General features: G+C 33.6%; 1 protein-coding gene across 1 annotated transcript in view; it reads right to left on the minus strand.

Moving 5' to 3' along the window:
- Window positions 1–14,040, minus strand: part of LOC150109426 (endothelin-converting enzyme 1-like) — a 297,401-nt gene that overhangs the window by 167,596 nt on the left and 115,765 nt on the right. The window contains exon 8 of the mRNA XM_090413095.1: window positions 2,621–2,719. Coding sequence (XP_090269221.1) covers window positions 2,621–2,719 — 99 coding nt within the window. The remainder of the gene's footprint in view (window positions 1–2,620; window positions 2,720–14,040) is intronic.

Below are 14,040 nucleotides of genomic sequence, written 5' to 3' on the forward strand. Positions count from 1 at the left end.
TGTTTTTCCTTTTTCCATCCAGAAAAAAAAATTATTTACTTGAAATAAATTTTAAAATAAAATATTAAAGTTATATATGCCCTTCAAAATCATGAATAATTTTTTCCTTAAAAAAAGAAGTGAAGATTCTGACGATCAAGAAATGTCTACTTGTAGCAAAGCTAATGAACCAATTCGCACTAATAAATTATCAAAAACTGATACTTGCATTAATGAAGATTTGACTATTTTTAACGTTCAGCAACAAAAAAACACTAATGAAACAACAGAAACAGAAAGAATAAGTTCATGTAAAAAGGGAACAATGAAAAAGAATGTAAAAACTCGTTTATATCAAGAGAGCTATCTAAAAATGGGATTTATATGGTGTGGTGATAAATTAATTCCCAGACCTAAGTGTATTTTGTGTGGTTTGGTTCTATCAAATGAGGCTATGGTTCCTAGCAAATTATTGTGACATTTCTCCACAAAACATGACAACTTGTCGAATAAAAATCCTGAATATTTCAAAGAGTTAATAAGATTACAAGAAAAACAAAGTAAAAGTTTTGTAAGAAAGTTTACAATTTCCGACCGAGTTCAAGAAGCGAGTTATTTAGTCGCTGAAATAATTGCGAAGGAAATGAAGCCTCATACTATCGGCGAAACCTTGATTCGTCCGGCCTATTCAGCAATTATGAGAACAATTTTTGGTACTGAGGCAGAAGAAGAAATAAAGAAGATTCCATTAACAAAAGACACTATGAGTAGACATATTAATGATCTGTCAGTCAATATTGAAAAGTCAGTTATAACCAAAATAATCGAATCAAAATTTTTCAGTTTGCAGTTAGATGAGTCAAGTGATATCGGTGGTAAAGCACACTTACTTGTTTTTACTCGATTCATTGAAGATGATAAAATTATCGAAGAATTTCTATGCTGCAAGGAATTTGAAAAAACTATGATGGGAAAAGATGTTTTTGATATAATGAACACATATTTTAATACAAATGGTCTATCTTGGAAAACTTGTGTGGGTATATGTACAGATGGTGCACCTTCTATGGTTGGAATTACAAAAGGGTTTGTTTCCTTTGCTAGAAGAGAAAATGAGAACATTATAACGACTCATTGCTTCAATCATCATGAATCATTGGTGGCAAAGACAATAGGCTTGGAATTAAAAAGTGTATTAGAAGAAATCATTCAGATGGTTAATTATATCAAGGCCAGACCATTAAAATCTAGAATATTTGCAGGACTATGTAAGAGATGCAATCTTATTACAAGAATCTTCTTCTTCATACCGAAGTAAGATGGCTTTCAAAAGGTCGCATATTGGATCATTTTTTTTTTTCACTTAAAGAAGAAATATTAATGTTTTTCCAAAATGAAGACAAACCAGAATTCTATAAATTATTACAAGATGATTTTTGGTGTTCCAAACTAGCCTATTTAACAGACATATTCGATCATCTGAACAAGCTGAATTCCAACATGCAAGGAAGAAATTAGAATATTTTGACATCTACAGATAAAATTAGAGCTTTTAAAGATAAAATAAAAATGTGGAAGATAAAATTAAGCACCAACAATGTAGAAAGGTTCCTTAAAGTTGCCTCTAGAAAATGTAAGAAGACTGATCTGCAAAAGCTTATTTACAGTCATTTAACATCATTAGAAGAAAAAATTGACCATTATTTTCCAGACCTTTCAGTGAATTTATACGATTGGATTCGAAATCCATTTGTAGAGTCAACATCAGCAATGAGTGAGTTAAGTCTTATAGAAGCCGAAGAATTAATTGATATAAGTAATGATCGTACATTGAGATTGAAGCATTCAGAAATGTGTCTGAATTCATTTTGGATAACAACTATGAAGGAATACCCCAATATAGGATTCAAAACACTTAACATCTTATTGCAATTTTCTACATCTTATTTGTGTGAACTGGGTTTTTCTGCACTCGTAAATATTAAAACAAAGAAGAGAGAAAGACTAAAAGCCCTTGAAAATGAGATGAGAATATGTCTCTCAAAAACAAGGCCTAATATAAAGAAATATGCAAACAACACCAGGCACATATTTCGCATTAAGTTCATATTTTATTATCTGAACCTTTATAATAGCTTTTGTTTTGTATGTTTTTGGGTTGTTTGAAAATAAATCAATTTAGTTTAAATAAAATCTGTTTTCTTTTAAACACGCTTTCCTTCATATCTTTAGTATCTGTAATATCAATTTATTTATGGGTTATATATGCGAGTCTTTCAGAATCAATTAATCGGCACTTTACTCTCTATAAAAAGCAAACAATACTAGGGGTGCCATGAAATTTATTTATTGATTTTAGTGTGCCGCCAGACAAAAAAGTTTGAGAACCACTGATTTAGGAAAACCCAGAATTTTGAGAACAAAATTCTGTACCTTCAATTAAGAATCTAACTTAGCCTTGCCTGAAAAAGTTCCAAAAATTTCTTGTCTCAGACAGCATCTGAACAGTATCCCTTTCCAAACTAAGTGACATAAAAAATTTACTGCTACTTAATTTGAAATATATACTAACCATTATGATTTCACAACATACTTTTGTGCAAATAACTTGTTTGCTAAGTTTTAATATTTAAGTACAAACCTTTTCCTGAGCAGTGTCCCTATCTCTACCATTTGACCAAGAAAATCCATTAGTTGTTTGAATAAATGCCAGAAGGTATTCATGAAGAACCTGCTGAATCTGAAGGGGAAAAAAAAAAAAAAAAAAAAAAAAAAAAAAAAAAAAAAAATTATATTAATATTAGCAGATACAAATGCATAATTATCCCATTATTAATTGATTTTTTTCAACTTCCAGATGATTTCTTTAATAAAAAGAATTATCAAGAAATCAAAGTATACAAATAAAGAGGAAATGGAACAAAATTCACAACAAATGGTTATTGTGAATTTTGATTCCACTAAATTAGATACAACACTATATGATTTGGCTAAAATGTTTGATAAGTTACAAAAAATATGATCAGTTTACATCTAACCTCATTTAAAATTCTTATATGAAAGCATTTCCATCCCATCTTTGTGTTAGGCTCAAATGCCTGTCACAGCCAAGTAACTTGGGCTTCTAGAAACCTATACTGCTTTTTGATAGAGCAGCTAATCTTATCTGCATTGTCTATTATGGCTGTAAATTGTGCATTCTTCAGCCAGATTTGTCATTTTGTGGGATGAAAAACAACCCAAGTTTCTGAGAAGCAAAAATTTCGCAAACTCTGTATGAGATCAGCTAACTCACCTTCAGTTGAAAAGCCCTGATAATTGTACTTCTCATCCTAGACATAATTCGAACCCATGTCTTTTCAACCAATGGGCTTTGTCTATACTGACTGAGATATATAGGTGCTACATGAAAACAATGCTATATTAAAATGCAAATCATTAGCACCTTAAGTATTACTATTCAGCAGTGATAATGAATCATTATATATATAGTCTGTTATCAAATAGATAAAATTACTTTTAAATGTACCCTTCAAGATAAATCATCCAGTATTATGCATTACAGTGCTTCTGTTGGGAGCTGTTCACAATTAATTACTTTATTATTGTAAAGGTCTCTCCATGGAGTCAGGACTCATGATGAGAGAACCACACTACCCATTATTCACACAAAACCTATCGTATCCCTCCTTACTTGTTCACTATTAGGGCACTCACAACTACCTCTTCCAATCCATTTCCCCTCATTCACACTATCCATGCAAAGAGCCTTGCATGGATAGTGTGATAGCACCTTTACTAACCACATTCTTACAACTTCTAATGCTGTTCTCACCCTACTCATGAATTAAAAAAAAAAATTATCATTTTAATCTTATAGAATCCTTCATCATCAAATTCCTGACATGTACCCTCAAGAGATGTACAGGATATGTTAGTACTACATGAAAAACTTACATCATTACTAACTTCCTATCTACAAGAGGAAACCTCCACATAGCCTTTCAAAGAATGCAGAAAAACCAACCAGGACTTCCAACCTAATGTACAATCCTCACCTTCTTGTGGTGCACCCTGTTAGGGATCTACAGGATACTGAACAAAAGAGGATGGGCTGGCAATTTGAGATTTAGTCGACCAAATTGAATTCTTATTGGCTTATACTACAACATAAAATGATGATATAGAATCCCTTTAGTAACTTTCTTTTCCAGTGCCTGTTAACCAAATTCCACAACCCACACATCCTCAATCTATTCTCATAAGGAGCATTCTACAGACTTGTCATCAGCATGGTCACTTGTCTCTAAATCTTCTCCACCACCTCCTGATCTCCAAGAAAGCCAGGTAACCAAATCTGTGAACAGTAGTCAAGATGTGGCCAAACAGCCATATAAAGAGGGATAACAGCCTCCTTATCTTTGTCAATGTGTTCTTCAACATCTAAGTAATCTCCTGAGCTATTTTGCCAACTCTTGCAATATGTCTTCTGAACTTCAAATCTCTATCCACCATTACACCCTAAATCCCTAACCTCATCTTCCTGTAATCCAGTACCATCAAATATGATACAAAGTATGCAATATTTTCATCCCAAAGTGCATTACATTTTGCAACATAAAATTGATGGCCACTATCCTTTGCCTACACTGCCAATTTATTAAAATCATCCTGCAGGATATCTACATGTGTACTCCTTAGTTCTGCATCATCGGCAAAGAAATGAATACCCCGCCCCACCCCCTTTAAATCTTCTGTTATATCATTAGTATACAAATTAAGGATTAGTGGTCCTAGTACAGAGCCCTGGAACACTGAACTAGTCACCTTCATACACCTTGATTATACTCTACCACATACCTTCTGATGTCTGCCGATCAGCCACCCCTCTATCAAAGCCACCAGTCTCATATCCATTCATATTTGCTAAAACTTATGCAATCATTTTCCATGCAATGCTCTGTCAAATGCCTTTGTAAAAGTCTGGCAGTCTCATTGTGTAGCCATTTCTTTTATCCAATTCCACTGTCATTTTATTATAAAATGTGAACTGATTACTAAGCCAGATCCTACTTTTTACAAAGCCATGCTGCCCCTATAAAGTATCATATCCTATCTACCCATTCCTAAATTTTACTTGTAACCAACTTTTCCAATACTTAACCACCTTTCCAGAGATACTAATTAGTCTTAATTTGCTACTTATATCTTAGACCCCTCTCTCCACTTTCTTGGAACTTTGCCAGGGCTCAGACTTAGTTTAAACAACTTCATCAGAGGCACTGCCAGTTCTCTTGCATGCTTTCGTAACACATGAACTGACATACTGCCTAGTCCCACTGCTCTATATACATCAACATTTTTCAATATGTTATGTACCTCCAAAGTTCATCTACGTCAATTCTCACATCAGTAACTGCAAAGTTTCCACTTGGATGATACACTCTTGCAAAGTGATCACTTAGCAACTCAGCTATCTTCTGTTTCTGTCACTTTCTTATCAGCACTAAGTATGGTTATCCTTCATTAATCATTCTTTCTCTTACTTGTTACATAGTGGAAAAAAATTGGTTTGGATTTACTTTTACAAAGCTTAGCTAGTTTTCTCTCATAATCTGATAGCCTCCCTAACTGTATTAGTTACCCTTCTTGCCTGATGAACATGAACTCATCAGGCAAGAAGATGAGTTCTTCTTGCTTTATTACTGATGAGCATGCTGATCACCTTGTTTATATTCTTACCACAATGCTTTCATTCTTTTGCAGTTCCTGCAAATAAGTTAATATAAATTTATTCAACTGGTTTCCCACCTGTTACTCTGTAATATTTCCATATTTAATTTGTCATCATCACTATAAATTTTATCGTAATAAAAACCTTAATGTTTTACTTGTTTTCCCAATTTAGAATGCAGCTAATGTATTCAGTATTCCTGCATATTTTCATAATCTCTGTTTCTGCAGTTACAGATTTTCGTGGAAAACCTTTTGCAGCAGTTTCTCAATTTAATAAAGGAATCAAGCAGATGAATTAGATTTATTTAAGAGTATAAAAAATCACCTGGAGCAGAAATTAACAACTCCAATTTTGATACTAGATTTAATGCCACACTGAAGAAATGTGGCATTAAATTTCTAATATGATCCATATAGATAACAAATATCAGTGTGTGTGTGTGTGTGTACATTTGTCTTGCACTCGATTTTACATCAAACCATCTTTCTATACTTCCTTCAATTTTAACTGCTCATTACAGCTTATGCATGGACTGTATTGCTCAATATGATAGCCCATTTCTTGAAATCTTGGACATACTGCCAATTATATGAACGAATTATACTTTTTTCCATAGATTATTATATTCAATTAGTGTGTTTTCGATTAATGCGTTCTTTAAAACAGGTGCATTAATCGAAAACACACTAATTGAATATAATAACCTATGGGAAAAAGTATAATTTGTTCCTCAAATTTCTTTTTTAACCCTTAATTTTTTTTTTTTATAAAAGAATTAGGATATGTCTCAGGGCCTAATTAAAGGAAAACCACAAAGCTGAAAGACAATAAAACATATTCAGAATATAAATGTATTATTCTACTTCTTAACAAAGAATTGAGCTAATGTAGTTTGGAAGGCATTCTGTTTCTTTTTCTTCATACAACAGAGTATGGCCTGTTGTATGAAAAAAAAATGTTATATTGCTAGCAGTAATTTCATTCGACTTTGCGACTTTATAACCAGGCTGAGATTTCTCTGATTTGGCCAGAAAAGTCTTGGAAGGCATTCGCTTTAAAAAAAAGGCCGGTTTCATTGACATTTCCTCTTCTACTCTTCTGCAAATTTTACTGCTTTTTTCTTCACCAGGGTCAGCCTCTAAGCATTGCTGCTTAAAAACTTCTGTTGCACGAAAAACATTTTCAATTTGTTTCTGTGAAATATCTTTGGGCTTGTCAGTGATTAAATTTTCTTCATATTCTTCAGGATCTTCCTGCTGTGCATCTAAATTTAGCAGGTCAAAATCACTTAATTTCTCAGAATGAGATTTAACTAACTTAGATTCATTTGAAAAGCCTCTGAAATCATTTGCACAATGTGGAAGAATGTGTTTCCAAATGGCTCGCATATTGCTAGCAGTAATTTCATTCGACTTTGCAACTTTATAACCAGGCTGAGATTTCTCTGATTTGGCCAGAAAAGTCTTGGAAGGCATTCACTTCAAAAAAAAAAAGGCTGGTTTCATCGACATTAAATATTTGTTGGTCATAACAGCCCCCTTCTTCCACAATTTTCTTCAAAATCTCTGGATAATTTGCGGACCTCCTTAACTGCACTTGCAGCTTCGCCTGTGATTCGAACATTATGCAGGCAATTTCTCTTTTTGAGATGCTCAAACCACTCAGCAGTGCCGTGGAATTCTTCTTTTCCATCGTTGATAGCCCTTTCTTTCAAGGTTGCAAAGAGACTTAATGCTTTTGATTTAATAAGATCAGTGCTTAGTAGGATCCGTTTTTTGTCACGATCCTCGATCCATATAGAAAGAAGTCTTTCTAATTTAACCCTCATAATACTTTGATTGCGAGTGCATGCATGATGAACTTGAAGCAGCCTTACCTCTCTCTCTCTCTGTATTCAGCAGCTTTGCTTAGAATTGCTCTTATAGTTGATTCACCCATTTTTGTGTTCTTGTCTTATCTTTGTTCTGGACTTGCCTTGTTCATTTTTCTTTATTATTTCGAGTTTTTCTTCCAATGAGATTACTTTTCGAATCATTTTCACACTAATTCTTTTACTCAGGATAAAAGGTTGAGGATTCCGACCAGATAAATTTTAAATAATAATAAAAAAGTAAAGCAAACAATTGCAAAGGTGGCACGAGATATGATCAGCAAAATGCTATGTAATTAGGAGATAACATAAATTTTGGCAGTAAATTTGGAACATAGTTGTACATGGAAATAATGTAGTGCTGTATGCCATTAAAAAATAACTTCGTAAAATGTTTTAAATCGGTAACTAAATTATTTCATCTTGGTGAGTAATTTTTTAAAATAGTTAGCCATAAAAAATGTATAGATAGAAAATTTTTAAAATCTAACATTTATTTTTAAGATGTATATAGGCGCACTAATTGAAATTGGGTATAGAAAAAAAATGACACACTAATTGAGGGATTACTGTATACAAAACTACACAAAGAGATCCTTACTATATTCCCTTGATTTCTTAACTACTTATCTTCAAGTGAAAATTTGATCCTGACAAACCAGATTTAGCCTGAACCCACTTGTTCTCAAAATTTCCCTTCCACAATATTTCATACCATCTTCTCTAGTTTGCTTATATAAATCTTTACCTAGAACACTTAGTAGAAAAATTCCTCTCTACATTCTCACACTCAGTTTCATAGTTTCATTCCCCTTTCATAGATGGATACGAGAGCTCTACTCTGGTCATTAGAAATGTTTCTGATCACAACTTCTGGATCGTGCAGTGTAGCCACTGTAAAACTTTTATAGCTACACATTTGAATATTTCTAATCTAATACCATCTACTCCCACTACCTTTCCACAGTTCAGGTGCCCAATGGCTTTTCTACCTGTACTCCTGGCTGCATTTTTCTTAAATCATTTCTACTACCATTCTGTCACTGCTTGTTTCATTTAACAATCTTTCAAAGAAATTACTTCAGACATCTGGAATATCTATCTTCAATTTAGATTACCTTAATCAGGAATGTGTTAGCAGAGCTAATCTCAGGTGGTATGGTCACTTAAACAGAATGGGAGAGGAAAGATTAGCAAAACAAGTGTTCTCTACCAGGTTGGCAGGAAAAAGACCCAGAGTAAGACCAAGATATAGGTGGATTGATAAAGTAAAAAGTGTCTTAGAAGATAGAAATATAAGATCTGAGAATGTCTTGACAGGTAACAAATTGATTTGGAGGAAAATTGTAGATAGAAAGTTGGCAATGGCGAAAATTTTTCATGTAGTACTTTCATATTCTGTATACCCCTTGAGGGTACATGTCAGGAATTTGATGATTATTAGCTCTGATTCATTTTAATAATTTCCTCCATTTCTAAATTTCTTTCAACAGCCTTCAGAACATTCCGAAGCATTCATATTTATCTTTTATATTCATAAAACTGTCCTACATTTTTCTATGCATTCTTTAAAGCTTACTTACTTGGTAGCAACTTTCTTCTTTTCCAGGACTGCCTCTTTAATTTCTTGAGTCCTCTATGAGTTCTGATTTTCTAACTTTGTAGACAACTTTGCTGCATGCCTCTAACTAAATCAATCAATGTTTTCTTCAGTCTGCTACTGAGTCTCTAAAGTATGGTTCTTGTTTTCAAACTATTTCATTTTCTTCTGAATAATATTTGTATGGTCTACAGTTAATTTCTAAAAGCTACTCAACTTTCTTTTTAAAACTATTCTGCATTTCCTTGTCCCCCCCCCCCAAAGTGATATTCATTTTTATCCTTCTCAAAACTAAATGGGGATCACTTCCAATTTCATATTATCTATGTTCCTAGGTCTTGAACTGATGTCAAGATTTCACTATCAATAATAACATAAGACTTTTTCTTATTTGTGTCTTTCTCCGTGTGAATGCGTGCACATCTTTATGTTGGAACATATTAGTAATGATTAAGTTCATATCCTGAACATATCTAGCAGGTATTTAGTATTAATATTAGCCTTGATATTTTCTCAAAATTTCTCAAACTATTTCTATGTCTGCTATTTGATTCTTACTCTGCTGTTTGATCTCCAACAAGGACAACTTTTCCTTTTCTTCATGTCAGCTGCCTTCTCTAATGATTTAAAAAATATTCTTCCATTTCTATCTTTGCAGATCTTCCTGTGAGGACCATAGGCACTTGTTCAAATGTCCATTCTGATGTTTGCTTGCAACACTATACTTGAAACTGCCTACCATTCAAAAGGATTATCTTCATGTTTAGTGGTGAATACTATAACTATTTATTCTTTTCTCTGATCATTACTGCCTGAATATAACATTTTGTAATTATGATTTAAAAGAATCTCACCAGCTTATCTTGTTTATTTAAAAAAACAGGCTGACCAATTATGTCAGCCTGTTTTTTTTTGTTTTTTTCCACCAGTTCTTTTGCCACTTCCACTTCTTTTATGTGAATTCTTCTTATGCTGATGGCACCTATCTTGAATACTGCTGATGTGAAGTTTGAGTTTGCTCCCAGCTGACATTTTTACCTTGGTTCTATATAATGATAATGGAGGGATTTGTTTAACTGGGTGATGCCTCAGCCAGCATGTTGTTGTGTCACCTTTTCTTAATAACTTTGATATCAATGCTCTTTACGTTTATTTGCCCCTTGGAATCATGTGGTACTATCTAAGTACAAAGGGAATTGCCCTGGGGTAGAACCAAAATCCAAATATAACAAAGCTTCTGAGGTTCTTCTTCTCATAAAATCCTAAGACATTTATTTGTTTTTGCTGCGCCACTTAGGACAATTAGTTTAAAGGAAAAAATCTTAAACAAGAAGTGAACACCCAGCTATACCTCAGTGACTAACAACCGTGCAATCGTGACTGCAGACACACTACTCAAATTTCCTGCTTAGGTTCGCATATTTAGCAAGTGGTGCATCGGATAATACTAACAAACAACTGAATCAGAGTAAGCAAAAGATTTATTTAACATTCTAACATATATACAGTTCATGGAAGTCTGGGAAAGATCATTTCTAAACTACAAATTTATGTGCTATCATAGTTATCAAATACGAACAGTAAATTCTCATAACTCACATAGGATTAACAATAGAGCTGTTCTATATTACTTCACAAATAAGATCCTCATAACTCTCTTAATTAAAACCTAGTAAACATACATTATCACCTTGTAGTCACACATCCTAAGGCTATCAATCTTTAAGTTACACTTGTCTACTTTCACAACTTATAATTTGCTACAGTCCTAAGTTTTATTTTTGTTAAATTCCTTAGATCTTGATTCACATATTATTCATTTACACTATTTAACAATAAAATTTCACGATGCCGTATTATAGTTATCTCCTGTGCTTGTTGCTCTCTTTACTTGTCCTTTGACCCTCAAATTGTTTTTTCTTTGTGCTGGGGTTGGTACCTGGAATTCCTCGATTATATGCTAGCCCATTCGTTTCAGTCGGTTATGCCTTCTTTTCAATAGGATTCTTGGGGAAATGTCACTCTTTCGCACGTGTTGCCCTTTTACCTAGATTCTGAGGCCTCTTCACAGACTACCCTTTTCTTCTGGAGAAATGCGATTCACCTCGGACCTTGCGACGCATAACCTTTCCCGTGGATACATGCGTCGTCTACCGTTTCCATCTGCCGGGCATCAGGGCAGAGATTTCCCCCCACGCACTCAAATCGTCCCTCCCTTCGCGAAGTCCACACACCAAAACCAAAACCACCAGGCAAAAAGCCTCATGGGGGGTCCTAACTCTTTTATATCTCCGCACCCTATTGGCATCTTCCGTAATCCCCCCCCCGACTCATCGATAGCGCTCAATGCAATATCTCTTGGTAAAGGATTTCTTCTTTTCTGCCTACTTATCATGTGCCATGTGCACACGATATGCTTGCGGCAACTTCCTTTAATCCTGTGCTCTTGGCATTGGATTACGCTACAATTATCATTAAAAATTGTGAGTCATTCATCTAAGCTTTGTCTATCTAATTCCTAGGAAAGGTATACTGCTTTAATCATACTTTAACGTTCTTTTTCTCTAGAATTTTACCGCCAATATTTAACTTGCTTAAGTAATCTTTCTACATAATGGAATAACACTTCTTTCTTATGCATTTTCACAATTATTATCCTTTTGTTTAATATATCCAATTTTGTTCACATATATGTAGTTTACACTCTTAGATGCAAGCAAATTTTCTATTATAGGGTCTTTACTAGTTAAATTATAAAAGAATAAATTCTCTTAGGAATTTTATCAATCACAATTTAACAATGTTATCTCATTTTGTTTTACCATCAGTGTCATCTGCTTTAAGTCAATGGGAATACAATTTGGTTAGCTAAATCCTAAATTGCCATCTTCTTGCATTTTGCCCTTACAAAATCAATTTGATGATTGTTAATTTGCTCCCAACTATTTCAAGCTTCAGTTTGGGCGGAAAAGAAAGATGACAATGCCAGCTAAAGCCAGCTGTGATATGTTTGATTCTTTTCTTCAAACGCATTGGCACACTTCTTAGATAACAAAGGTTTAGATAATGGATGAGAATTTAGAGCAAAACGAAGAAAAAAATATTTACTCGGTTGGAAGATTTGTGTGAATAATACATTTGTTGCAACTCTGAATCAGAAACACTAGTCCAACCAAAAAAAAAAAAAAAATTGAAAGAAATCATGCTATTCCAATTATGGTGAGCAGACTTTTTATGAATGTATCTGCCAGTAAAAAGTCTGCTCACCATACATCTCAAAAATTTGGCATTCTTAAATCTCTAATTAATAGGGCACATAAAGTCTGCTCTTCTCCAAAAATCTTATAACAAGAACTTTCCATCATTAAAAAGTTAACGGTATCTAATAATTACCACCCTAATCAAATCCAACAGATAATTGAATCTTATGTTCCAATACCTAAGGTTTCTTCAACAGTTCGCAGAGTTCCAATCCTCTACATTCCAGGAATCTCAGAACCTATAGGTAGAATTTTAAAAAAGTACCAATTAATTCCCACTTATATTCCTATCAACAAAATTTCTTCCTTATTGCCTTCTACAAAAGATAAACTGTCATCTCTGTCTTTGGCTGTTATTTACAAAATTCCTTGTGAATGTGATGTTTCTTATTTTGGACAAACTGGCCGTTCTGTGGAAAAAAGAATTAAAGAACATCAATATTATATTGATTAAAACAAACCTCAGAAGTCTGGTCTAGCACAACACAGTATTATCACTACCTATAATATCCAGTGGGATAAAGCTATTCTCCTTCATAGATGCAGGTTGAAATATGAACGCCTCTTTAAAGAAAGTTGTGAAGCTTTTTTTACACCGACCGAATTTAAATCAAAAGGATTGCCTCTCTCTCTCTCTCTCGAAGATCTGGGAGACTTTTATTTTATGTAATCATTAAAAAACTAATTATCTTAAATATTAATTATTTATTAATTTCTATCATTTCCTAGCTCGCAACAACATTGTATTTTAATAGGTGATCCACCGAATGTAAGTTACTTGTATTCTATTCCTATCTGTTTGTAACACTGAAGATGTACTTAGTTTTTTTTAGTACGAAATATCTACCTTATTTATTAATTAAAGTTATTACTGTGGACTTACGTGTTGCTTTTAATAATGAATAGTTTGAGTTTTTATTTTGAAAAGTGTGGTTTTGGCAGATCAAAGATGTAAATGGACATCACTTTTCAAACATATGCTAAGACCATTTATACCTGAAAAGTGGTTCTTAAAGGTTCTCATACAATATTTCTCTTTAAATAGTTGCAGTTTTGAATAAGTTGAGATTTCATTTCAACTTGTTCATTTCAGTAAACAGTTATCTAAGCAATATCATTATTATTATTATCTACAACCTCCAGGGAGTCAAGGACACACCGAGAGAGGGTATAAATCACCCAAACCAGCTGTCACACCTTCCCTTAAATTCATTCACACTAGATGCACTCACTACCCCTAAAGGCAAGGTTTTTCTCTAGGTTTGGGAGAAAAACCTAGCTTTTACTCCTTTCTTGCCTGTGAACAAACTTAACTTCCATGGATGCCCCTATGTTCTCTTCCCACCTTCCATATAATGAAAAATTTCATCAGATGCTATCTTATAACATCCATTCAAAAGTTTATATACCTCTATCATATTGCCCCTCTTTCTCCTGTTTATCAGAGTTTGTAATCCACATACTTGCAACCTGTCCTCATAATCTAAATCCCATAATCCAGATATGATCTTTGTAATTCTTCTTTCCATCCTTTATACAGCTTCTTTATCCCCTTGGAACCCAGGAGATCCAGGTGTGATCTTATCAAAGCTTT

The sequence above is a fragment of the Typopeltis vanoorti genome, chromosome 2 (assembly GCF_054136105.1).
Source record: "Typopeltis vanoorti isolate ZY-2024b chromosome 2, IOZ_Tvanoo_1.0, whole genome shotgun sequence".
In the NCBI taxonomy this organism is placed as follows: Eukaryota; Metazoa; Arthropoda; class Arachnida; order Uropygi; family Thelyphonidae; genus Typopeltis; species Typopeltis vanoorti.